General features: G+C 37.2%; 1 protein-coding gene across 6 annotated transcripts in view; it reads left to right on the top strand.

Annotated features, from left to right (window-relative positions):
• Positions 1–25594, top strand: part of LOC120633633 (calponin homology domain-containing protein DDB_G0272472-like) — a 78414-nt gene that overhangs the window by 23481 nt on the left and 29339 nt on the right. For 5 of the 6 annotated variants that reach the window (XM_039903909.1, XM_039903908.1, XM_039903911.1 and 2 more), the window contains 2 exons: positions 18440–18642; positions 19756–19794. In XM_039903909.1, coding sequence (XP_039759843.1) covers positions 18440–18642; positions 19756–19794 — 242 coding nt within the window. The remainder of the gene's footprint in view (positions 1–18439; positions 18643–19755; positions 19795–25594) is intronic. The other variant, XM_039903910.1, reaches the window with a different exon arrangement.

The following is a 25594-nucleotide window of genomic DNA, read 5'->3' as shown; positions in this document are numbered from 1 at the left end:
GTTTTGAGTAAGTTTGTGGTATTTCCTGTGAGTGCGTCTTGGTTTTCAGTGAATTCATATAATACAAGTCACTCATAGTAAATTCCAGTCATTCATGATAAAGTCCAATCAGAATCAACATCCCGTATTATACCGCGCAACATTGTTTGCTATATTTATGGGTTTACAAGGAGTTATAGCTGCCGAAGTTTTCAATTTGGAAAGCGTAGAATTGTACAACGCGAGTGAAACGAAGTTAGCGCATTTCAAATCCATAGTTACATAACAATACATATTTATATCGTCGTTTAGCTGACAATACCACGCAAGTAAAATAAACAGGGTTTAGTATATAAAACTATATTTTTACATTAATACACACCTTCGTAAGTAAGTAAAAAAGACTTACGGATCAGAGACATGGTCGCTAACTATGGGCCTCATAAGAAGGCTCAGAGTCACTCAGCGGGCGATGGAGAGAGCTATGTTAGGAGTATCTCTACGTGATCAAATCAGAAATGAGGAGATCCGTAGAAGAACTAGAGTTACCGACATAGCTCAGCGAGTCGCGAAGCTGGTGGCAATGGGCGGGGCACATAGCTCGGAGAACTGATGGACGTTGGGGTCTTAAGGTGCTGGAATGGCACCGCATCGGTAAAAGCAGCGTAGTCGGCCCCCAACGTGGTGGACAGATGACATCAGGCGAGTAGCTTGGAGCCGCTGGAGGCAAGAAGCCCAGGACCGTGTATTGTGGAACTCCCTACAAAAGACCTATGTCCAGCAGTGGACGTCCATTGGTTGAGATGATGATGATGATGATATTCCTTCCTCTCTGGCGCAATGTTGAGGGCTGGGGTATTAAGCGATGGATTCCCGGCGGGGACAATTTGGATAAGTATTAATTATAATTTCTGAATTGAAAAGTGTGTGGATTCCACCAATCCGCACTGGGCCAGCGTGGTGGACTACGGCCTAAACCCTTCTCATTATGGGAGCAGACCCGTGTCCTTTAGTGGGCCGGTAATGCGTTGATAATATGATTATGATGCTGACCTTGACGTCCCTGAAATAAAGATTATAATTTCGAAACAAGAGTCCACATCATTAAAGTAATTATGCTTTGAGCAATGGTAGCGAGCTGCTTAATTTATCTTTTAATGAGGTTTCGCTTAGGCGCGCCTGCTTGACAGGTGTGTGCGAACTGTAGCTTTAAGACAAAGCGAATAAGTTAACGTTGTAATGTTTGCGAACGTGCAAATCTCATACCAAGGGTCGATTCTTTTACCAACTAAGACTTTAGTTTTGTTTTATCTGTTTATTGTTTTATCTGGGTTAAAATAATTAGTTGATTCCGGTGCATGTTACTGAGGAGAATTTAACTTTAAATTACTATAAACCAAAATCATTATGTATTAATATTAATGAAGATAGTTATATTATTAATGAAGTGGATAAATATAATGAAAATACGAATAAAAGTTTTCCTACTTTGTTTAACGTTCTGAGATAAGGAACCAGTGACAAGATTTGCACAAGTGCAACGTTTATAACTACTCTATTGGTTTCGGTGGTAGAGTTCAGTTTAAATTATTTCCTTACGTAGGGAAATACGTACGCCTGACGTCCGGCCATTCAAATCGCGGCTCGCGAGAGATGTAATGACATCATCGCGCAAGGACGCGGTTATGTAATGCCTACTTATAGGTCGAGAGCTAGTGGATAAAAGTGCATTGTTCACCAAGAGAGAAAAGCAACCGATTACTCGCGAGGATCTAGTTCGTTATTGTACGTAATAATGTTTGTTGCCTGTGTAAGGGAGCAGTTTAATTTTTTTCTTTACGTAGGAAAATGCGTAAGCCTGATTTCCGGCCATTCATAACGCTTGCGAGAGATTTAATGACATCATCGTGCAGGGACGTGGTTATGTTATTCTAAGTAAGGCCGAAAACTATTGTAATTAACAGTGCAAAAGAGAAAGAATCATTACTAGCGATTGCCTAGTTCGAGTTTTTTTTCCCGGTGATAAATACTATTTTAATTTTTACACATATGTGAAAAATAAAATAATATAGTACATTGTTTACTTGGAGTGTAGGTTAATATAAGTTTTAAATAGGTAAATAAATAGTAAGAAAATTGGTTCACCGATGAAAGAAAATGACCGATCGGTATAGTTTGAATCATCATCATCATCATCACATCAACCGATAGACGTCCACTGCTGGACATAGGTCTTTTGTAGGGATTTCCAAGTTCCACGATTCTGAGCCGCTTGGATCCAACGGCTACCTGCGACGCGCTTAATGTCGTCTGTCCACCTCGTTGGGGGTCGACCAACGCTGCGCTTACCAGTACGGGGCTGCCATTCCAGCACCTTGGGACCCCAACGTCCATCCTTTCTCCGAACTATGTGCCCGGCCCATTGCCACTTAAGCTTCGCGACTCGTTGAGCTATGTCGGTAACTTTGGTTCTTCTACGAATCTCCACATTTCTGATTCGATCGCGTAGAGATACTCCGAGCATAGCTCCCTCCATCGCCCGCTGAGTGACTCTAAGCCTTCTTATGAGGCCCATAGTTAACGACCATGTTTCAGAGCCATAGGTCATCACTGGCAACACGCACTGTTCGAAGACTTTTGTCTTCAGGCACTGAGGGATTTTTGACGAAAAGATGGCACGAAGTTTCCCGAACGCTGCCCATCCGAGTTGGATTCGGCGGTTCACCTCCTTCTCGAAATTGGACCTACCTAACTGGATCGTGTGTCCTAGGTATACGTATTCGTCAACAATTTCCAGTGCAGTGTTCTCAACGATTACTGGTTGAAGCGGAACATGAGCATTAGACATAATCTTCGTCTTGCTCATGTTCATTCGTAGGCCAACCTGTTGAGAAGCTCTGCTGAGGCCATTGAGCATCGTATTTAGGTCTCCCAGAGTCTCTGCCATTATGACTACATCGTCGGCAAACCGAAGTTGAGTGATGTACTCGCCGTTAATGTTGATGCCTAGTCCGTTCCAATCCAGAAGCTTAAAGACGTCCTCCAACGCAGCGGTAAATAGTTTCGGGGAGATAACATCTCCCTGTCGCACGCCTCGCTGCAATTGGATTGGTCTCGTAGTCTGATCCTGTATACGAACTGACATAGTGGCGTTTTTGTACAAACACTGCAACACTTGGATATACCGGTAGTCAATTCGGCATCTCTGCAGTGACCTAAACACATCCCAAGTTTCCACCGAATCAAAGGCTTTTTCATAGTCCACAAACGCTAAGCAAAGTGGCCGGTTATACTCTTCAGTCTTCTGTATAACCTGCCGCAGCGTATGAATGTGGTATATGGTACTAAAGCCCTTACGGAAACCGGCTTGTTCGGGAGGCTGGAAGTCATCAAACCTACGAGCGAGACGATTCGTAATGACTCTCGAAAACAGCTTGTAGATATGACTCAGCAGCGAGATGGGTCTGTAATTCTTCAACAAGGTATTATCACCTTTTTTGAAGAACAGAACCACCACACTCCTGTGCCATGCCTCTGGCGTTGTGCCTTGGTGAATAACGGAATCAAACAATCGCTGAAGGACTTTCAGTATCGGTTTTCCACCTGCCTTCAGGAGTTCTGCCGTTATTCCGTCATCACCCGGCGCCTTGCCATTTACAAGCTGCTTGAGAGCCACACTAATCTCGTATAGGCTGACGTCTGGGATATCTTCAGTATAGTGTCGAGTTAATTTGGCTCTAGGATCCTTAGCCAAATCTTCAACAGGCGTCTGTACTGTGGTGTACAACTGTCCATTAAAGTTCTCAACCTCACCCAAGATCTCAGGTTTGGAAGAGACAAGACTACCATTATTGGTCTTCAGTCGCATCAACTGGCTCTGACCGATAGACAGATCTCTAGCGAACACTTTAGAGCCTCTGTTTTGCTCGATGGCATTTTTAATACGCTCTGTATTGAAGTGCCGCATATCACGAGTCTGTGATTTAGAGATCTGCCTATTAATCCGCCGGTAAGCGGACGCGTCTGCTATAGACTGTAGTCTCATCTCTTGCCTCTCCGTCATAAGCTTGAGTGTATTGGTTGAGAACCTATTGGCTATATATATAGTTTGAATGATGGTGTATAATTGTCGCTTTATGATATATATTTAATCTGAAGTAAGTTTGGCCGCCATCTTAATATGTACAGCGACAATGCTGACATTGCGTATTGCATTGTTGCGGTTTCGGCAAAAAACTTACAGACCAACTTACCAAAAACAGTGTAATAAACACACTTGCAAGTAACAGACGTTTACTTTCAAGTAACTTTAACTTACTACTAATATTGTCCCACGGATTTACTCGTATATGTAAAAGTATCCTTTGTGTGTGCGACAAATAAGCTAACACTGTGGTAATTTAATATGTATTAGTTTATTTATTTTTTATATTTATCAATAGTATTGTTGTGTTTGTGTAGTCTGGTTTATGTATTACTATGTAGTTATTCGTATGCATATTCTAAATAGTGTACCCCACCTATTTGTTTTTTCTTTTTAGTTTTTCAAATCCTAAGGTTGCGCCGCCTTTTGTATGCCTGCTTCATTCTTCATATGTTTTTTTTTTTCGTATTTCTGAGTGGTGTACAAATAAAGAGTATAAATAAATAAATAATTTAACAAGTATCTAAAAACTTAAAACTAAGATCTGAACTACCTTGACTATCTTAACTGAATGAATACCTATCTCCACAATAGCCCGCATAAAAATAATGTTTTGACAGTAAGGAAATCTAACGACCGCCTCCGAGACTTGAATGACTCAAATAGTAAGAAATTTATGTTAATCTTTAAGTAACATATTTTTTATATGCTCGAACTTAAATCCTATGGTTAAGATGTATGTATTTGGCTTAGTATATTAAAATTAATATATAAAAAAAATTATGATGAGTTTCTTAATGACAAGGTTGCTTGGAAGCATCCGGCTCCGCTTTCATCTCTCACAAGATAGAAAAATGAATGTTAAAATGTAAAATGTAAATTTTTGATGTTGGAAAAGAGCGACTGCTGAGTTTCTTGCCGGCTTCTTCTCGGTAGAATCTGCCTTCCGAACCGGTGGTAGAGTCACTACACACGGACAGACTTGACGTTTCAAAAGTGCTTGTATTAGGCCTACTTGAAATAAATGAATTTTGAATTTGAATTTGAATGTACAAAATTGAATTCTAAGTGTTAAAAAATTTTGACTCAAAAAGAACCGACGTAAGAAATAAATATTTTCTATTTTTTTTTTAAAACAACCGAATTGAGAACCTGTTCCATTTATGTATTAGGTTGAAAGAGCTGAATTTCTTAAACTCTCACAAAGGTTATGATCAATAGCCTATACTGATCACGAGCTTGGTAAGGTAATTTCGGGCCTATCAATGCATACGTTTGTTTTTTTAAAAGGAGAATAACCAAAACTTTCGGTCGGGGCGGCCCGGTCTTAGAAAATTGGGCGTCTTTCATCCCCTGTGCCTTGGAAAGTTAACCCGTCGATCAATAATTCGCCCATCCTATTACCACTTGCTTCGCAACGCATTAAGCGACGTCGCGTCGGTGACTCTGGTTCTAAAAATTTCCAAAAGTTTTATCGCAAACCTTACGTTTATCTGCCAGGCTCAGTGGTGGGCGCTGTGCTCTTATTGCTCCCGCGTTCGATCCCTGGCAGGGGCCAATCGGGGATTTATAAGTTTTCTTTGAAGTTTAGATTCTGGGTTAGATCCCGATCGGGGGCAATCGGGGGGGTTTCCGGTTTATTGGTCTTTTCCCTTGTTTGATCGGGTAGGTGGCTTCCGCCATAGCTACTTACCACCCTACCGGTAAAGACGCAAATGGATTGAGCGTTCCGGTACGATGAAAACAGAAACTGATTTAGGTGCCCAAATAAATACACAAGCAGGTTAGCCCGCTACAGTCTTAGCTTGCATCGCAATCAATGGCCAACTTGTGATGCAAATGAAAAAATTACAATTACTCTTTCCAGCACCCTGGAACCCCAACGTCCATTGATTCTTTCAGCTTTGTGCCCCGCCCGTTACCACTTTAGCTTCGAAACTCATTAAGCTACGTCAATAACTCTGGTTCCACGGATATCCTCATTTATCAAAGATTTTATCGCAGTAAGAGTAACTGCAGTAAACCCTGCATTCTACGCTAGAGGTGTGTCGGAAATATCTCGAATATCGGCCGATCTAGGTAGCATTCCGCTCAACGACTGTGGTTGACCCGTGATCCCGCATAGCAATCATAACTCGGTGCATTCGAATTATTACTAGTTTTCGTGCAAATTCTAGTGGTATCTATATATTAATACGTGGAGACGAAAATTGCGCGGACGGATGAGTATGAAATTTCCCACAATTATAATATGAGTAACATATAAAGAATAAGTGCAGAATGCTATTTTATTTTAATTTTGCGTAAAACATTCATTAAATAAATAAAAATTAATTAAAAACGCATTACACACATTAACATGTATTTGACACATACACGCATATATACCTACTCTATTTTAATCATTTTACACACGCTACCACTTTTTTGACACATACAAGCGTATATACTATACTGTCTACATATATTGCATTTAAAACATATTCTAAAGTCCGCCAACTAACATTGAAGTTGAATTAAGGGTGTAAACTCTAAATCTTTCATTTAAGAGAGCATCTCTGTAAGGTCTGCCTCGTGTTTTCTGATATGGTGTGTGTTTATGGAACGGACAAACAGACAAAAATATACCACTATAATCAAAACCATAGAGCAGAGACATTTTACTCTATAGATGCAGGAACATTTTACTCTATATTTGAATGGGCAACAAGATCTCAATAATATTAGATAGTGTCCATTTAAATAATTTCGCTTTCCAATTTTCTAATTTTCACCATCCCACCAGTAGAGTACGTAAACACAATTTACTGGAGTGGAGAAAGTAACGTATGTATTGTAGATGTCACTTAAAAAGAGCGCCGGTTATCTAACTGCGCTTTGGAAAAAACTGAATAAAAAATATATTGGTTTTGCAACATTAAACTAAATTAATTAAAGGCCTTACTAATAAACGTTGTTTTCAGCCTGACATTAATGCAATATAATCATCATTATCATTATCAACCCATTACAGGTACTGCAAAACATTTCTTTTTTATATTAGCTTACCTATATCAGTTAAATTGTGGAATGATCTTCCACGTGACATTCGTTACGCTAAATCACACAGTATTTTTAAGACTCGGCTAAAGAATTATTATTTAACACTGTAAGTATGATTATTATATTCCACATTTACTTTCTGTACCGATAACATTATTATATATAGTTTTAGTATTATTTATTTTACCATATAGTATTTTATTTTATTTTAAATATGTACTGTTTTTGTAATTATTAATATGTATGTATATTCTTAGAGTTTTGCGCACCGCTATAAGGATTCATGTGTGAGCCAATTCCTCATAATGGTTGCCTGGAAGAAATCACTATAAGTGATAAGGCCGCCTTTGTTACACAAATTTAATTGACTTGTACCTTTGTTGTTTTTGTCTCTTTTATTTATTTTTTTCTGGTGTGCAATAAAGTATTTTTGATTTGATTTTATTTGATTATCTCGGAACAAATATTGGATAGAAGCAAGCGATACTTTTCGGAAATCCATAATATATAATGAAAATGAAGCTTAATTGCAATTATTGTAAAGTCATCATCTCCTGACAATGCTCCGGTTTCGGAGCGAAACGTGCATAGAGGATACATTGCCGAGGATCTGTTTGGTGTGGAGTATAGAAGAAATGATAAATTACACCATACAGATTCTCCTGCTGTTCGCGGAGTATAGCAAATTAATCTTAATTTTCATAATATATCTCGGAACACTAAAAAAATATTTTCTGAAAGCAGTCAATGGGAAGTTGTAGAGCTTTTTGTAACAGAGGTCGTCCGGGGGAAATACTACCGCGATGCTTATTTCTGTGTCAATTCTGTGTTCCCGTCTATGGGGGCGTGGTGACGGTGATTAAGTGAGTGGCACATAATTCTTAATACCTACGTCTCGGGTAGATGGCCACAGGTTGGCACTTTGTAGGACGGCTTTCTTGCATACCCTGTGAAGTTTGATATCTGTCTATGCGTTGCGATGGTTTTCCACTGACTATCATAGGCTTGGCAAGAATATGTCGATTGCGCTAGTTGAACGACGGCGTTCTTTTTAAGTGACACCAACTAAACCTACTGCGAAACGTGGAGAGTATTCGTTGAACGCAGCTTAAAGAGATTTGTATTTCATGGATCGCTAGCGAAGACCTTGGTTTGCAACGCTCCATATTCCGTGATCGATGAACTGTGAAACACTTGTGGTAATGATCAAAGCCTTATTGTTGCAAGTCGGGGATAATTATAGAGGCTTGGTTTTCTCACCTTCACGTTAGGGTTTTTACACATACCTAGTTTAGGTACCTATATTAAAAAATTTCATCATCCCTAACTTTGATAAACATAATATTGCTCTCATACAGTCTTCCTAGATGAATTGCTTCAGATAATTTATAGGAACGAAGCATATTATTCAGTTTCTTCGATCAAAATCTTTGCTTCGAGCAAAAAAATATGTTCTGATTCTGAAATTATCTGAAGACATTCAAAAGACTGATGAAAGAAGAAGATGCATACGTACGCACACACGCGCACTTGTGCGTCTGTGTGAGTGTGCGTGTGCGTGTCCGTGCGTGTGGCCGTCTGTAGTCCGACTACATACATTGTTTACCACTCCCTTATTACGGTAATAAGGGCTGAACTAATAGAATACTTATACACTGTGACCAACTTCGAATACAAGATGGCCGCAAACGGCAAATGACATTCTTTTTACAACTACATATTTGGATATCAATTTAAAGGGTTTTCACGAGTAGAATAATGTACTACACTATATTGAAAGTCTGGGGTTGTTAAATTTTAAATTTACACATAGTGTGCCATTAGAAGTGTACGACACGCGTTTCTTGAGTGCAGATGTTAGAACATACATTTCATTTGCTAATTTGGGAACGTCGGGAATCTCTGGTATTGTAAAAATGCTCGAGATATTTGCGTACGAATAATGTCGGATGTGTTTTTTCGAATGAATCTTCTAATTTATAGATCCAGTTCTCTAGGGTTTCTAGCTGTAAAATCGCTATTTTATAACGTGACGGTTTGACACTGCTGGTTTCCTAATAAACAGAAAAGTTCAATTTTTGGTCTGACTCAGAAATAAAACCTAGGACTTAACAATAGAATAACCTATTTTAGTTTTTCGAATGACTCCTCCTTTTCCTAAAGTAAAAATAATCGTAATATCTTTATCGATTGTAGCGTGCAAATTACTTCAAAGCCTTGATAGTACTAGATGAATGACGTGACCGGGTCATCTTATATACCTACTCCCGCAATTATCAGATCATACCGCAATGGGCTTGTGGGCACTTGTCGTTCACAAACGTCGCGTCGAATGAACGAACAATCTAGACTTGTAAATAATTTTCTGCACAGTTTTCTGCCATCTTAATTCAAATTAAAGTAAAAAAAAATTGCAATTTTGACATCCCATTTTGATCACTGTGTTCTTAAAAGGGGAACATCTGAACGTCATCTGAGTTCGATATTCAATTGGGAATTTATGATAACATGTTTTTGTTTCTTGCCTGTTACGGTCGGAGGCTTCGGCCTAGGCTGGTTACCTACTACCCTATCGTGCCACCAAGCGCTTAAGAGTATGTACAGGCATTAAAATTACTACCAGGTGTAACTGTATGTTGTTATTTGAATGTATGTTTGTAGGTGTTTTCCTAATCTTAAGTTTGCCTAGCAGAGATAGCTACTAAGCGATAAGGCCGCCTTTTGTATTCCACTCCAATTTTGGTGTATTTTTCTAATCTTCCTTTATTTTCCTTACTGTATACTGGTGTTCAGATAAAGAGTATAAAAATAATAATAAATTAATTAATAAGAAAGATAATAATAAATTAATTAAAAGAGATTGTTGTGGTCTCACAACAATCTTAGCCAAATATTTTTTTTCCTGTTATCCTGCCATCTCACAGTCAAATAATATTAAGCTATGAAATTAGAGCAATTCATACCCACGCTTTTTTATCTTTTAATGTCCATTTTCAATATTCAATCTATCCGTAATCTATAGGTACTTAGCAACGTTGTTATTGTCACAAATATATCCATACAATTCTTAACGAATTACAAGCAAGCAATTAACAACAGAAACAGATAGATTGAATATAGAAAACGGACGTAAGTAATCCTTAACATTATAGAAGGATTTTTCTGTAAGCGTACGTTTTATATAAACTTTGAACTTATTGAATGATATCTCCAAGATTTCATTCGGTTTTTTGTTATAAAATAATATACAATTGCCATTAAATGAATTAGCAATTTTATGTAGCCTAGTTCAACGGCACAACGAGTTTATTTTTGCTCCTTATATTTCGAAAGACATGTGCCTCATAAATGTGGGAGCACTTTATATATTTAGGATAGCTGAGCCTGGTGTAAAATCGTCAAACACTTTCGTCCCCTCTCCCAAGAGAACTGAGCTTAATTTCGAGATAAAAAGCATCCTATATTACTTCTAATACCTTCAGGAATATGTGTACAAAGTTTCGTGATGATCGGTTTTGTAGTTTTTCGTGAAAGCGTAGCAAACAAACTTACATTCACATTTATAATATTAGTAGGGATGTATTAAACCATTCTAAGCATCCTGAGCTCGCAAGAATTAATGGCCAGACAGAAATACCCGGCCGCTTGTAGTGCATCAAAAATATTCAAAATTAACTCCTGCCGTGAAGGAGTCGACAAAAATAACGGCGGGCCGACTTCCTCCAGGACCGAGCGCATTTCTAGAGAAAACTGTTCTGTGTAAATTTGTGGAGTATAAGAGGATATATTATGTATATTATTCATAAAAATATTCACCAGTCATCTTAGTACCCATAACACAAGCAACACTTACTTTGGAGCTAGATGGCGCTGTGTGTATCATCGATATTATAACCCCATCTGAAACAAATGTTTTCCATTAGATATACTATAACATATACTAAGTAGTGTACCAACGTATGCCAAATTCTCCACCAAACTCTACCGTTGTCAACATTGTGTTACAGTAAATTTATAAAGTGGGTAAATAATTAAACTTGATAACTATCAATTCATATTTGCCAGATATTTTATGAAATTGATTAGGATTTTTACAAATTTGAATAAAAATCATTTCTCATGACATTGAATTGTTGGGTATTTTGATATGAATACGGGTGCATTTTCGATATACTTCAGTCCTAAGTACATGGACTCGAACGATGCAAAGATACCTCCCGGTGTCTTAGTCGTTTATCAATTGCTTACCGTCGGACTCTTAGTATACCTATATATATTATTATCTTAGTATTTCTGAAACTACTAGTCTAATTTGATATATCCTTTTTGAATTTCATACCAAGAATGGTAATGGGCTATTTTAAAATACGAAACGACCATTTAGAATTGAGCAGCAAGAAAAAAAGTCAGAAGGAACGCCTAGCTAAACTTATTAGGATTAGGTTTCGCACGGGCGGCCAGGCGTTGGTTTGCGGAAAATTTGTATTGGGAAACAGTTGGAAAAAGTCGCGATGGAGTGCTAGTCGATTAATATACGCAACAGACCACACTAGCCTTCATTTAATTTATTTGTAGCTCAACAAATAAGATAGTGTCATTATTTACATGTTTTATTTATACATAACGTCTTCAATTTACGCATTAGATACTTCATTAGTTGCATTATATTTTTAGGCTATTTATTTTAAATAACATTGTAAAGAGGTTAATATGTAACGAAGATGTAAAGTCCCTTTATTACCGGTATAAAACTGTGAGTGTGTGAGTTGAGAATATTAAAATATTCATATAATATTGACGTGTAGGGTTTGGTTTCCGGTGTAATTACAGGCGCATGAGGCTGGTCCTCGCTCGCTAGCTCGCTAGCTCATCAGCTTGGTCCGCCAAATGTAACTATAAAAAACACGCTCATTCATGCTGTTGTTCATATCGCAACTGATTATTTTGTATATGTTGTACTTGCACCTATTGCTTTATTGTCACAGTTTATATATGTAATCTAGATTTGGCCTTATTTTAGTAATAAGATAAACCCTTAACCAAAATAGTTTGTAACGCTGTTGGATTACTAATAAATAAATAAATAAACAAATAAATTTAAAATTGAGGGTAGAAAGACATTTGTTAAGACGACTTTATTGTACACATAAGAGCAGAAGAAAATGTGTTTTTTTTTTTAACGTTATCATAAAAACTTCCCTTAGTCGCCTCGGACGACACCACCTTAAAGAGGAGGGGTGGTGACAAATGTATTAGGTAATGTAGACCACCACCCAGTGCGGTTTGGTGGACTACTCACGTCTTTGAGAACATTACGGAGAACTTTTAGGTATGCAGATTTCCCCCGGAAAACGCACATAACTTAGAAAAGTTACAGGTGTTGGGATTCGAACTTGGTCCTCCCAAGAGTCAAGCCAAAATCCTAACCGCTGGACAATCACCGTTTCAATATAATTAAGCATGTTTATTAATAAAATGCAATTAAAATTATTTTCCTTTCGAACGATCGCCGAGTATCCAAATGGCCACAGCAGTTTTATGCATGTTTCTATAGATAAGTGTTTTAATATTCAAATTGCATGCAAAATACCACCGCATTCACAATACCTTGTTATTCAAAGTGTTACAATCGAATGCAAGTGTTATTTATATACCTATACTTAATAACTCAATCAATTATCGAGAAAACTGTGGAGATATAACGGGTTACGGACCACCCGTTAAGTGCATTCGATATTAGATTACGAATTAAACTTGCGAGCTGATATCCTTCTTAACGTCGCGTTCATACATTTTAACTTGTATAAAGGTGCAAGTCAATCCAAAAGCGTAATAAGCATATGAGTTGAACTGAAAATATGTGAGCTGATTTTTATGTGAATGTCGCTTGTACGTATACCTAAATGTTAACATGTTTAACTAACTAGTTAACTAATGATAACGACTAAAGACACCGGCAGGGTGATTACGTATCTCGCGACAGCAATGCGACAGGCGCAAATTTTGCAATCACTGCTGTCAAACGTCACTTCCATACAATAAATAAACAAAAGTGACGTGTAGGTTATCACCCTGCCGGAGGTATCTTTGCATCGTTTGAGTCCATACAGGACTGAAGTGTATCTTCTTTTTCGGATGGACACTTGTCCAGGGTATGCATAAAGAAGGGAAATACCATAAAATGGAAAAATACTCCGCATTTACGAGTTTTACAAAAAATTGAGGGTAGGCAGTGCTTTTGTGCATGGATAAAGCGCACGCCACTGGGCAAGGTACCTCACCGTATCTCTATTTTTGTACCACACCTGGACGCCCTGTGTGTACACATTGTAATAGAAACAATGCTGTATACATCGATGCCGATTTTCCTAATATTAGTAATGGCATGTCCGTGAGGGATTTCTAGCCTTTGCCTAGCGCTTCGCTGACATTAGATTCGATCAGTGGCGTGCACAGGGTTTCTGGCCAGGGTATACACAAAAAAGAAAGATGGCGTACAATGGAGAAAACTTAATGAGTTATAAAAAAATAAAAAAAAGTAAGGGTAGGCAGTGCTTTTGTGCATGTATGAAGTGCACGCCACTGTTGCCGATAAGCACCTGAGGGGTTGCTACGGCGTCACCGGGGGAGTGGGGCGAGCGCGAGAGCTCGCCATGAGAAGAGCCCCATAGCTTGACGACATCGGGGGGAAATGTATCGATAATGCAGTAGTTTTTTTCTTTTTTTTTAAATTTATTTAACACAAAACAGATCATGACAAAACATAAACATAAGAAAAACAACCAATAAAAATTAAACTAGCCGTTCTCCAGCACATGCGTGTATAAATAGCAGCCAATAGATTGGATATTTCGTTCTTGGTATTTTCAATATGAATTTATAGTTATCAAAAGATTAATTATTTTTTCCCACTTTATAAAATAACTGTAATTCTAATTTAACTTGTGTAACAACTATTTAACTAAATTCAAAACAAAAAAACATCATAATGACCTTCCTGGCGCAGTGGTGTTTGTTATGGTTATTCCCCGTAAATTCAAAATAAACTAACGGAAGGTTCCGACAGACCAAGTACAGAGACAAGCCCAGGGTATGAAGAAGAAGAAGAAGAAATATTCGTTCGCGGCTTGTTTATAAGGCATCGTATGAAATAAACAATTATGGGAGTCTAAGGAAGTAAGGGGCTACTAGGTATAATACAGTGTATGGACAAAGGAAGTGATAAAGTCACCCTTATCGCATCGCATATCATCGGCAATGATAAAAAAAAGATTGCCATTACAATGTACGTAATTTGCACAGTAAGGTCGCGATTTATAAACCTGTACACAAACATCTATGTATAATACTATAAGCAATGCATAGCAGACAAGGTCAGTCCTCAAAGTCGTTTATGTCAGACTCTAATGTGAAACAAATGGAAATATATTTGTTTTAGTTTAATAGGTATAGTCGCAAGGGTTCTGTATTTCTTGTTTTCAAAACTAATCTTTTGACGTGAGAACGTCTTATAATTCGATGGAGTCGGCTGCACGCACGAAAAAACATGACTCATGGCGTTACCTCGCTCTGAGGCGTTCCGTTTAAGGCTTGAAGTGCAAACGAGAGCGCGGAACGAGCTACAAAGAGGCAAAATAGGCCGATCTGTCTCTCTCCTACTTAAGTGAGCGATGCCGTCCGCTTGGACAGCTGCTATCCAATAATACATATACATGTTATCGTCAAGTATGAAGTGCAGTGAAAAGTGAATGTGGTGTCAATTGTTTATAGCACAGATGATGATAGAAACTATGAATATTGTAAAAAAAATAATTGTAATTTCCATTTACCTACTTCTCTATATCTATCAAACAAATAAAATTAAAATTTTCTCTTTAAAAATGCAACCATTCGATCGGTATTTTCTTATGGCGTTGTCACGTTCAACTACCGTCAGTAAATCGACTTTACGGACAACCGATTTTTTTTTATGGATAAAGTGACTAAACAAATGGCCCGCCTGATGGAAGGTGGAAAACCATTGCATTAGGAACAGCTAAATTTCACAGGGCACGCAAGAAACACGTCCTGAAACTTGCCGCCCTGTGCCCATCCTGATGCGTAGCTGTTAAGCAATTTGGGCCTGTAGTTACACTGGCAACCATGCCCTTGAGACCGAAACAAAGCATTGTAATAATGCTGATTAGCGGCAGTTATAAGCATGATGGTATGACGAGTTCTATCATAAAATGCTAGACTACTACTTACGTAATGTACTCATCAAAGTGCTACCTATGTGCCTATTCGAATAAATACATATTTGACTTTGAATTTTCAGAAATTTTACTTGCACGGTATTTATTGTTAGTTAAGCGACGATATTTTACTGTGATAGCCGGCCCCGCACGCACCTCCAACTTTTCTAAGTTATGTGCGTTTAAAGCAACTAAGAAGTAAAACATCCTGAGGAATCCTGCATGCCTGGGAGTTCTCAATAATGATCTCAAAAGGTGTACGGGGTCAAACAAACCGCACTGGGCCAGTGTGGTGGACACCACAAACTGCTTTTACCCCTTCTCAATGTAGGAGGAGACCCGTTCCCTTATAGTGGACCGGTAATGGGTTGATATGATGATGATGATGATTCTAATGTATTTATTTATTTATTTATTTAAGAGCACTAACAACATGCATATTACACGTTTTTTAAACATAGCACACACACGAACACATGGACTGATATGCACGTCAATGACAAGTGCACATAGCATGGACAAAGCGTCATATAAACTTAATTTGCAAAAAAAATAATTTTAACACAAAATTTAACTCATCGATAAGTGTTCGGTGAGTTTTTTTCTAAAAGCTGTGAGTGAGTCATGGAAGATATCGATGCTAGGTATCTTTTTAGATAAATCGTTGTATTTCGAACAAATACGTATAATAGGCGCTTGTTTTCCGAGATGGGATTTAGTAAATGGTATATGAAAAAAATTTAATGTAGCGGTAATGATAAGTAAACTTTTCACATACAAACTTTCATTCGCTATTCTGCACAATATACACGCGACGTACAACCTGCCATGAGCTTCGATTGTTCGGATCCAGGATGTCGAAGCCTTATGTTTTCAAAATGTATTTATTTCAAGTATTCCTAATTTGGAACTTCAGGTACGTCGGTTTGTAGTGACTCTACCAACGGTTCGGAAAGCATATTGCATAAAAGAAAGGATAAGCTACCGAGAAACAGCTTAGACCCTCCCTCGAGTATTGGACTGTTAATTATTAAAAGAAGATACAACATGCAACAATAAAAAAAACCAAATTCTTTAGCTTGATTATAATACAAAAAATAACAGGTATGTAGATTAACATAAACGAAACGAAAGCGTCAAAAATAAAATCGTCAAAAGTCTAGACGGGTTTCGAATGGTATTTAATTCAAGCTTTATCGCAGACGAAGAATCCCATTCAACAAGTCGCTAATGATTGATTTTACGCGTGAGTGCTGTTTATAAAAACATGTGAGCGGTTATACTTACATCGAAACATTTAGTGCTCCCGTTGAATCTTGACTGTGAAAGTAATGATGATACGAAGCTTTTGTACTCTTACCACACGCTTGTTTTTCTGACTCGAGACACTGAGCAAGATTGTCTTTGGAAATCTCGCGAAAACACTTATCACGGTTAAGTGCTAACTTGTAGCGAAGTGACAATAAATCATTGTTATCTTGACCTGATGCTGCGACCGGGACAGAAGATTTTGACGAACTCCTTGGCGCATTAATAATTTGGCTATTGGGGAATTAATAAAGAGGAAAAGAGCAACTGCTGAGTTCCTTGCCGGCTTCTTCTCGGTAGAATCTGCCTTCCGAACCGGTGGTAGAGTCACTACACACAGACAGACTTGACGTTTCAAAAGTGCTTATATTACTACTTGAAATAAATGAATTTTTAATTTTTTTTTTGAATAATTTCTGAATCTAATATGGTCGGGAACCTATTAGCGGTATGACTACCATACTACCTAACAGGTTAGACCGCTACCATCTTAGATCATCACTTACCACCAGATGAGATTGCAGTCAAGAGCTAACCTGTGATGGAATAAAAAAAATGACTGGTTACAGTATAGTGCCTAAATCTTTGAAAACCTATAACAGATATAGACAGACTGCTTTGTGGTTGTTTTTGTTTATTTTGTCAATCGGTGATAGCCCAGTGGGTAGGACTCCGGCTTCTCTTTCGGGGGGCCGAGTTCGAATCCCAGCACGCACCTCTTAACTTTTCTAAGTCATGTGCGTTTTATGCAACATATCACTTGCCTGAAACCTGCATACCTGAATGTTCTTCATACTATTTCAAATGTGTGTGAAGTCCACCAATCAGTCCACCAGTCGCAATAGGCCAGCGTGGTGGACGACGGCCTTAACCCCTCCTCATTGTGAGAGAAGATCCGTGCTCTGTAGTGGTCCGTTAATGGGATGATATGATGATAAAGTTGTTTAATTCTTTCTTTCTTTCCTTCTTTTAATCAGGGCTTCAAATTCCTTCTCAGTCTCTCGTTGTTTGCTTATTAACTTAAATTTGAATGAGCTATCTTCGTCACAAAAGAAAATTTAATGCTGCCTCAATACTGAATGTGAAACGTGTGAAAATTGTGGACATATTATGGAAACTTGTAGTCGCTACTAATAATTTATTGTTGTTATGTATTAACCAGTATATTTAGCCGCCATTATCGTAACTCGTAATGTTATATTTCGTAGAAGAATTTTATAATTACACTAATAAAATATCGCTATAATTGAAATTCCATGTAAGAGATCATCGAGTAGTTTATGTTGTATAATTAAGATGGACGTATATTACAAAGTTGTCGATGTGTGAACATATATTTTTGGTACATCCATACTTATAAAATGTATAATATTAAATATACAACGTGTAACGGAATTACCAAATACTGTTGAAGGGTGCATAAATATATTACATAAGGATTCATCCTGTAAAAATATTAAATCAAAAAAAGCATATTTATTTTTCCATACAAACAAATTCAAAACAAAAAATTTTAAAGTGTGAATATTTAGAGCAAATCCGATGTTGACAAAACATTACATAAAACTGTGGATTTTTGAATTTTCTCTTACCCGGTTCACTGGCAGACTTCGGCCGAGGCTAGTAACTACCCAACTGACAAGCATTAAGGTTGCTTTGCTAACATGTAAATTTTGATTTTAACTTTTTTTTTTATCATGGATTTGAATTCATTGTTATTATTCTTTTACAGGTAGAAGAACGAAAACGCGCGATATGGGAGGCGTCGATCTCCCGTCGAGAGGCGCTGTTACAGCGCGAGCGCGATCGAACAGAGCGGTTGGAACGAGCGCGAGCCGCTCGCTCGGCGCCGAGGCCTGCGTTCGCGTTCGGCTCGTCGACACCTCGCCTGCTCGAACCAGTAGACTCGGCTGGCTTCTTTTGGGCCGCGCGCAGGTATGGGATGAGCTTCCACGCTTTATTATACTGCTTAACAAGGTATTTTGGAAAGGGGGTAACACCAACTATACCACCAGAAATATTTTCTCGGGTGGGAGGCTTCGGCTGTGGCTAGTTACCACCCTGTGTGGAAACCAATTAGCGATATGGGTATGTTATACCCCTTACAGGCATTGAATAAAAAAAAACAACTATAGCATCAATATTACGATTCATCATGACGACAGCCCTATACGGTTACACTTACATTTTCTGGTTGTCACCGCGTATTTTTTTTATGCCACCAGTAATAAAAGTGGATTTTTATTATTATGAAGTAGGTACCCCTTTTCCAAATTGCCTTTTATATCACGAAAAATAATGATTTTTTTGTTTAATATTTGTATAATCTAATTATGGATTTATAGAGCGAATTTCTAGATAAGATGATCACTGGAATTCTTTGATTATACATATAATGCACTTTTAAGACGTTACTCCTTGAAATATAATGGCGCAATTTGACGGTTCATTTGGAATAAATCAATCTTAGTTGATCACTGTATGTAAATGGTAATAGCCTCTGCGTCCCTTCTGGGGTCCTTCTTATTTTTCGGAGTTATGTGCGTTTTAATTTAACCAATCGAAATAAAACTATAATACCCGTGACGGGAACATCGTGAGGATACCTGCTTGCCTAAGAGTTCTGTAAAATGTTCTCAAAGGCGTGTGAAGTTTGTTCATGAACATCCTTAATGGATGTACACAAAATCTGCAATGAAAATTAATGTTCAGATCCTTTATTATTGGAGCTTTATTGATGCGGCATAGAAAATTTAATCGACAGTGAACCGTCGAATTTCGCTCTAAGGGATCGTATTATATTTTGTTGCAAAGGCCGCTAGCGGAACAACTATCCCTTTCCCCAAAATTTTCATAGAATATTGTCCGCCGCCATTAGTTTTTTTGTTTCGCTTTTAATTTATTCATAGTTAAAAATGTGATTAAATTGCTCTTCTTTTACGACCCATTTATTATTTATTATTGTCAAAGGTGTCGGTTTATAATATTCATTATTGTATAACAATTTTTATTTTGCACTAATTTTATTTTTTGTTTTCTCACCTCCAGTACCAACCCCATAGATCAGATGAACTTTTTTGAATCGCTGTAAGCAGTTTCAACATATTTTTTTTGTTGTTTTTGGTTCTGTTATGTTCTGTCATTCTTTAATAATCACTAATATGTATTCTACTTGTTTAGTTTTGTATTTTTTTAATGAACTCATTACGTAGTTTAGTTTATATATCAACTCTGTTACTAATCGCAAGTTTAAACTGTAATTAACAATTATTAGTATTCTATTAGATGGTCTTACTTGCATGGTTTGTCAAAAATGCATGAATTTTTATTCTATTTCCGATTTAAATTTATTCGGTTTGTATGACTGCGTACCCATTGTTCTTATTATCGAAGTAAAATATGTTATATTAACATTAGGTAGTGTTATTAAAAATAAACTTTCAAGAATTATTAAACACTTCTAAATACAAACTCGATACGTGGGGATGGGGTTTTACTTACCATCCGGTCGGCCATATGCATGGTCTGTCAATAATTACTATAAATTAAAAAAAAAACAGAATCCTTAGTGTAGCGAGGGGGTTTAGGCACCTAACGCAAATACCCCATAGCTATTCAAATAACTTATCTGTCACTCACACTTCAATAAAAGTAGACCGCAGTCCCGTACTCTATACCTTTCCTAAATCTGAGGTTGATACTATCTTTTTTTGTTACTAAAGATACCAGTGATTTGAGGTATGCAATTCTGTATGAATCAACAATTATGGTCTTTCATACAACTCTGCATTGTATGATCTAATTGACATTTCTCTATGATATAATTATTTAGGTATTTTCTTTATGTATTAATGTAGTGTATTTATAAATGCATGACTTGCGAGATGAAAGATTATGCAGATACAATATTGATAAAGAACAGTAAATAGAAAACTCAAATAGCTCCACTTTGTAAGTGCCCATTTGCTTACTTTGCACTTCTATACGGAATGTATGTACAGAAGTTTATTGCGGAGATATCTCGCATAACAATATAGTTCTTCTGTTTTAGCAAATAGGTATCATAATACAATGACTCGAAATCTTTATGAAGTTTGCATTCCGTTTTTCCGGATGGAGTCTTAGTCACAGTTCATGGCACAGAGTAATGAAGTTATAGAGGCTGGATCGAAGCAGACGTTACTTTGCAGAATTCCATGATATACTATGAAAATTAAGCTTAATTTTCTATAATCTTATACTTAAGTCAACATCCTCTGAGTTAAACCGGTGTCGGAGATAAACGTGTGTAGACAGTTTATTGCCGAAGATCTTGGTGTGGAGTATAAAGATTGAAGAAATTATAAATTACAAAAATTCAAATTCAAATTCAAATTCAATTGATTATTTAAAGACCAAAATGTTAATAATTTTGTATAAATCAAGCAATAATCAATTAATACTTTGTACGACAACTAGTATGTCTAGTTCAATACGTGAAAAATTTGCAATTAAATTTTCGGTTAAAGGCCTTTTGAACAAAATCTTATACGAATATATAAAGCTGAAGAGTTTGTTTGTTTGTTTACTTGAACGCGATGATCTCGGGAACTACTGCTCCGATTTGAAAAAATATTTAAGTGTTGGATAGCCCATTTATAGAACATAAACTATATATCATCAAGCTAAGGAGAATAGCACCAATGAAGAATGTTTCAAAATCGGGTTTTTTTTTCCTTCTGAGAGCAACCACAGCGTGCGAATCGAATAAAGTTTCGAAAAATCAAGTATGACAAAGTGGTTTCCCCGTTAAAAGTTAAAAAAAAAAGTTCGCGACAGCATATGTCCATCTTTTTAGGGTGACTTAAACGCAGTCTGAATCGAGAAGGACCGCTAGTATGAAATAAAATGGGACCGTTTCGGAACAAATCATTTTGCTAATCCGCTCATATGGGGCAAAGTTATGTACGAACATTCGAATTGATAACCTCCTCGTATTTAAGTCGGTTAAAAATTTAGATAAAACCAGTTCGTGTGATAACATAAACTTACCTGAGTAGGTATTGACTGGCAGCTAATATTTTTTAATTATTCTTTGCAAAGTTATTACTCTATAATTACCGCCAAAATATAGCTTCAATTACGTGCTTTGGAAAGCCGTTTTATGAGAAGGGGCCTTAAGCTGATATGTCACTCACCATATGGTGTTGTTGCAGTCATGTGGAACATATTATGTCGTCATGACGGTAGTTAAGTTACGGTCTTACTGTTTTTATTGCATTTTAAATTGTTCCAACCTGGTTCAAAAAAAAAAAACTAGTTCAAAAAATATATTTACGCAAATAGGTAACACACAAAATATAAATTGGTTTTTTTAATTAGATGTATAACTATACAAGAAAATAAATGCAACTTTTTTAAAATCTAATTAAATAAAATACAGTGTTGCTTTCGTGAAAGTATCTTACTATCTTTAGCGATAGCATTCCTAGTGTTTAGCTTAAATTAAGAACTAGTAAGTTGTTTATATGTTTTTATTTTAGCAAAATTATTTTTTTTTGTTCTTAGTATTTTACATTTTTAATTTTTTAGCTGTTTATGGCAGCCGTATGTACCTACCTAGCGGATGATATGTTCGCATCAAGAAAGCACAATACACATTCCAAATAGTACTATGGTTTACATTAGAGTGAGCAGTTGATTGTCAATTTTACGAATTAAAGAAAAAAAATGTTGTTTTCTGGGATCATGACGAAAAATCCATTTTAAAATAAGGGTTGATTGCGAATTCTTTTGCTACAAATTTGCAACCTCCTTAAACCTGTCAGAGTTGATTTAAAAAAAACACAAAGATGCACTAGATTTCGAAATGTGTAGCGTCTCTTAACTTTTCCGAATCATTTGCGTTTTCAGCAATTTATCACTTGCTTTAACAGTAAAAGAAAACATCGTAAAGGGCGCCTGCATGCCTGAGATTTCGTAAGCCGAAGGCTTAAGTATCTACTCAAATTCAAAATTCTTTTATTTCAAGTAGGCGTACTTTATAAGCACTTTTGAAACGTCAAGTCTGTCTGTAGTGACTCCACCACCGGTTCGGAAAGCAGATTCTACCGAGAAGAGCCGGCAAGAAACTCAGTAGCTGCTCTTTTCCAACATCATTTTACAATTGAACATTATTCTATCTTGTGTGAGATGAAAGCGGAGCGGCTTGCGTCCAGACAACCTTGTCATTAAGAAATTCATCAATAGTATAGTAGATTCGCTGTAATAAACGTGTTTTTATACATTCTTTAAACTTATGTAATGGTAAATCTAATATTACTTTCGGTAGCATGTTATAAAAGCATATACTCAGTCCCACAAAGGTTTTCTGTACTTTTCTAATACGATATGCTGATATCACTAATTTATGTCCGTTTCTAGTAAATCGATTGTTTATATAAACTTTTTTTAATAAAGTCAGTAGTTGCTCTTTTCCAATATCAACTATTAATCATTTTTCAATCTCGCGGGAGAGATGGTTATTAAAGGTAAACAATCGATTTATTAATCTGTGCGAAGTCGCAGGACATTATAAACTACACCGCACACTGGTGGCATACTCAATGCATTTACTAGCTGTGAATCTAATTAATACGACCCACATTCGCGGCTAATACAGGAATAGGAACACTGCTACTAATATAGACTTGACACTCACTTGCGGACCGTCTGTTGTGAGATTAACGGTTCTACAGCCTATTTTACTATATTTAGATAAAATTTTAAGGCCGGTGTCCCAAAAGGCTGGAATCTCTGCGGCTAAGCAGCATGGTTGCAATGCTGTGTTCCGGTCTGAAGGGCGTGGCTGCCGGTGTAACCACCTGTACATGAGGCTTACCAACTCCTCAGGTTGCTGGACACAGGGCATCACTTTGCAGCATCTTTGCATGCCTTGAAGTATTGCTCTGTTTACAGGCGATGGCTTGTCATTGGTTTGGGTATATACAAAAAAAAATATACAAAAAAGGGATTACAGTGGTACGCGCTGTGGCCTTGTTGGGAGGTTCCCATTGTCCCCATGTTGCAAAACTGCAAAAAATATCCTTTTTGAGAGATTCTGATGCGTGCGATGCGTGAACGGTAAACGTTACGCCAAACGACGGAAGACAGAAGTATATCGGAATTGTCGGAATTGTTGTTTCTTTAATCCCTATCCTTACTTCCCTACTTCCCTACTAATATTATAAATGTCAATGTAAGTTTGTTTGTTACGCTTTCACGCAAAAACTTCTTAACCGATCCTCATGAAACTTTGTACACATATTCTTGGAAATGTTAGAAGTAACATAGGATACTTTTTATCCCGATATTAAGCTCGGTTCCTTTGGGAGAGGGGATGTGTGTTTGACGATTTTACACCAAAACTCTGACAAATTATAACAGATTTAAATAATTATTTTTGTATTATAGAGGTTATAATATGGGTTTAATTTTGCCCAAACTGTGGTTGGAGATAGAGGACAGAACTCCTCCTCCTCCAGCGGACAGCAGCAAACCCGTCATTTAAGGCTTAGCGATACTGAATACTTTAAATTTTTTTTAGACCTACAACTAAATTTAATGCCACATCAAAAAACAAAATCAAACGCAGACGAAGTCGCGGGCAACAGCTAGTGTTCTATAAAACAGTCCGCAACAACACACGACTATTTTTTTGAAGTCGACTCCTTCGCGGACGAAGTCGTTTTTTTTCTGGTCTGACAGAGAGATGCCCCATGCGATTTACGGTTCCGGTGGGATGTCGCGAAATCGATTTGGGATATGGCTTATACTCCTCACAGGTACCGCTACCATCTCTGACTGCATCATCATTTCCCACCAACGAATTGTAGTTCATCATCATCATATCAACCTACGGCACGGATCACACTCAGGAGTGGTTAAGGCCTTAGTCCAGCACGCTGGCCCAATGCGGATTGGTGGACTCCACACTCCTTTAATATCACTAAGTAGAACTCTCAGCAATGCAGGTTTCCTCACGATGTTTTCCTTCACCGTTGAAGCAAATGATATTTTTAATTGCACGTAACGCGCAAGTTGGAGTTGTGAGCTGGGGTGAAGTCGAAGTCCTACCCACTGAGCTATCACCGCTTCCAAGATTGTTTTTATATAAATATAATTAGATACCAGCAGAGTCATACCTGTGATAATATATATTTTTATATTCTAGAAAGAGATAAGATAGTATGGATCGGCTGTATGATTGTTTATGGGTGGAATTTTTTCATAATCTTTGTATACTTATATTAAAGATGTGTTTTTTTTTGTATTTGATTGCTCGATTTTTAACACACTTAAGCTAACATTAGTTCGTCAAGTTCCAATTCTTGCGCCGCGAAAGATTTGTATTATACCAGCTGCCATCCGAGCTCTCTGTCCATGTTTTGATACTCTCCGTCCTTCCAAGATGGTGATAATAAAAAAAAATATCCGACTAAGTTTGTTATTGGCATTTCTTAGACCAGGGCGCGTTTGAAACCCCCGTAGCTTTAGGTTTAAGTTGGCGAACGAATTTATCACCGTCCCCTTACAATTATGTAAACATACATGTATGAACGCTTCATAAGTGCCTGTGATAGGCCTACTTGAATAAAGAAATTGTGTATTTGAATTTAAATCCAAGCTCATCAAAATCAAGTCGATTGGTTGCTTAATTAGCGAGGAAAGTAACCAACAAACAAACACACTTTCGCATTTACAATATTAGTATGGATCAAGATTTAAGATGAACGCTTTTTTAAGCGATTTAGTGTTCCGGTACGATGTTGCGTAGAAAGCGATCAGGAGGTATGGGTTTTTTTATAACCGCCATACCCGAACTTGTAGTGGAATAAAAATAAATATACAATGTGTAAACTAAAACCCA

Source organism: Pararge aegeria, chromosome 22, assembly GCF_905163445.1.
Source record: "Pararge aegeria chromosome 22, ilParAegt1.1, whole genome shotgun sequence".
NCBI classification, from domain to species: Eukaryota; Metazoa; Arthropoda; class Insecta; order Lepidoptera; family Nymphalidae; genus Pararge; species Pararge aegeria.
Note: the sequence above shows the minus strand (reverse complement) of the source record. Positions and strands in the feature narration are given on the sequence as shown.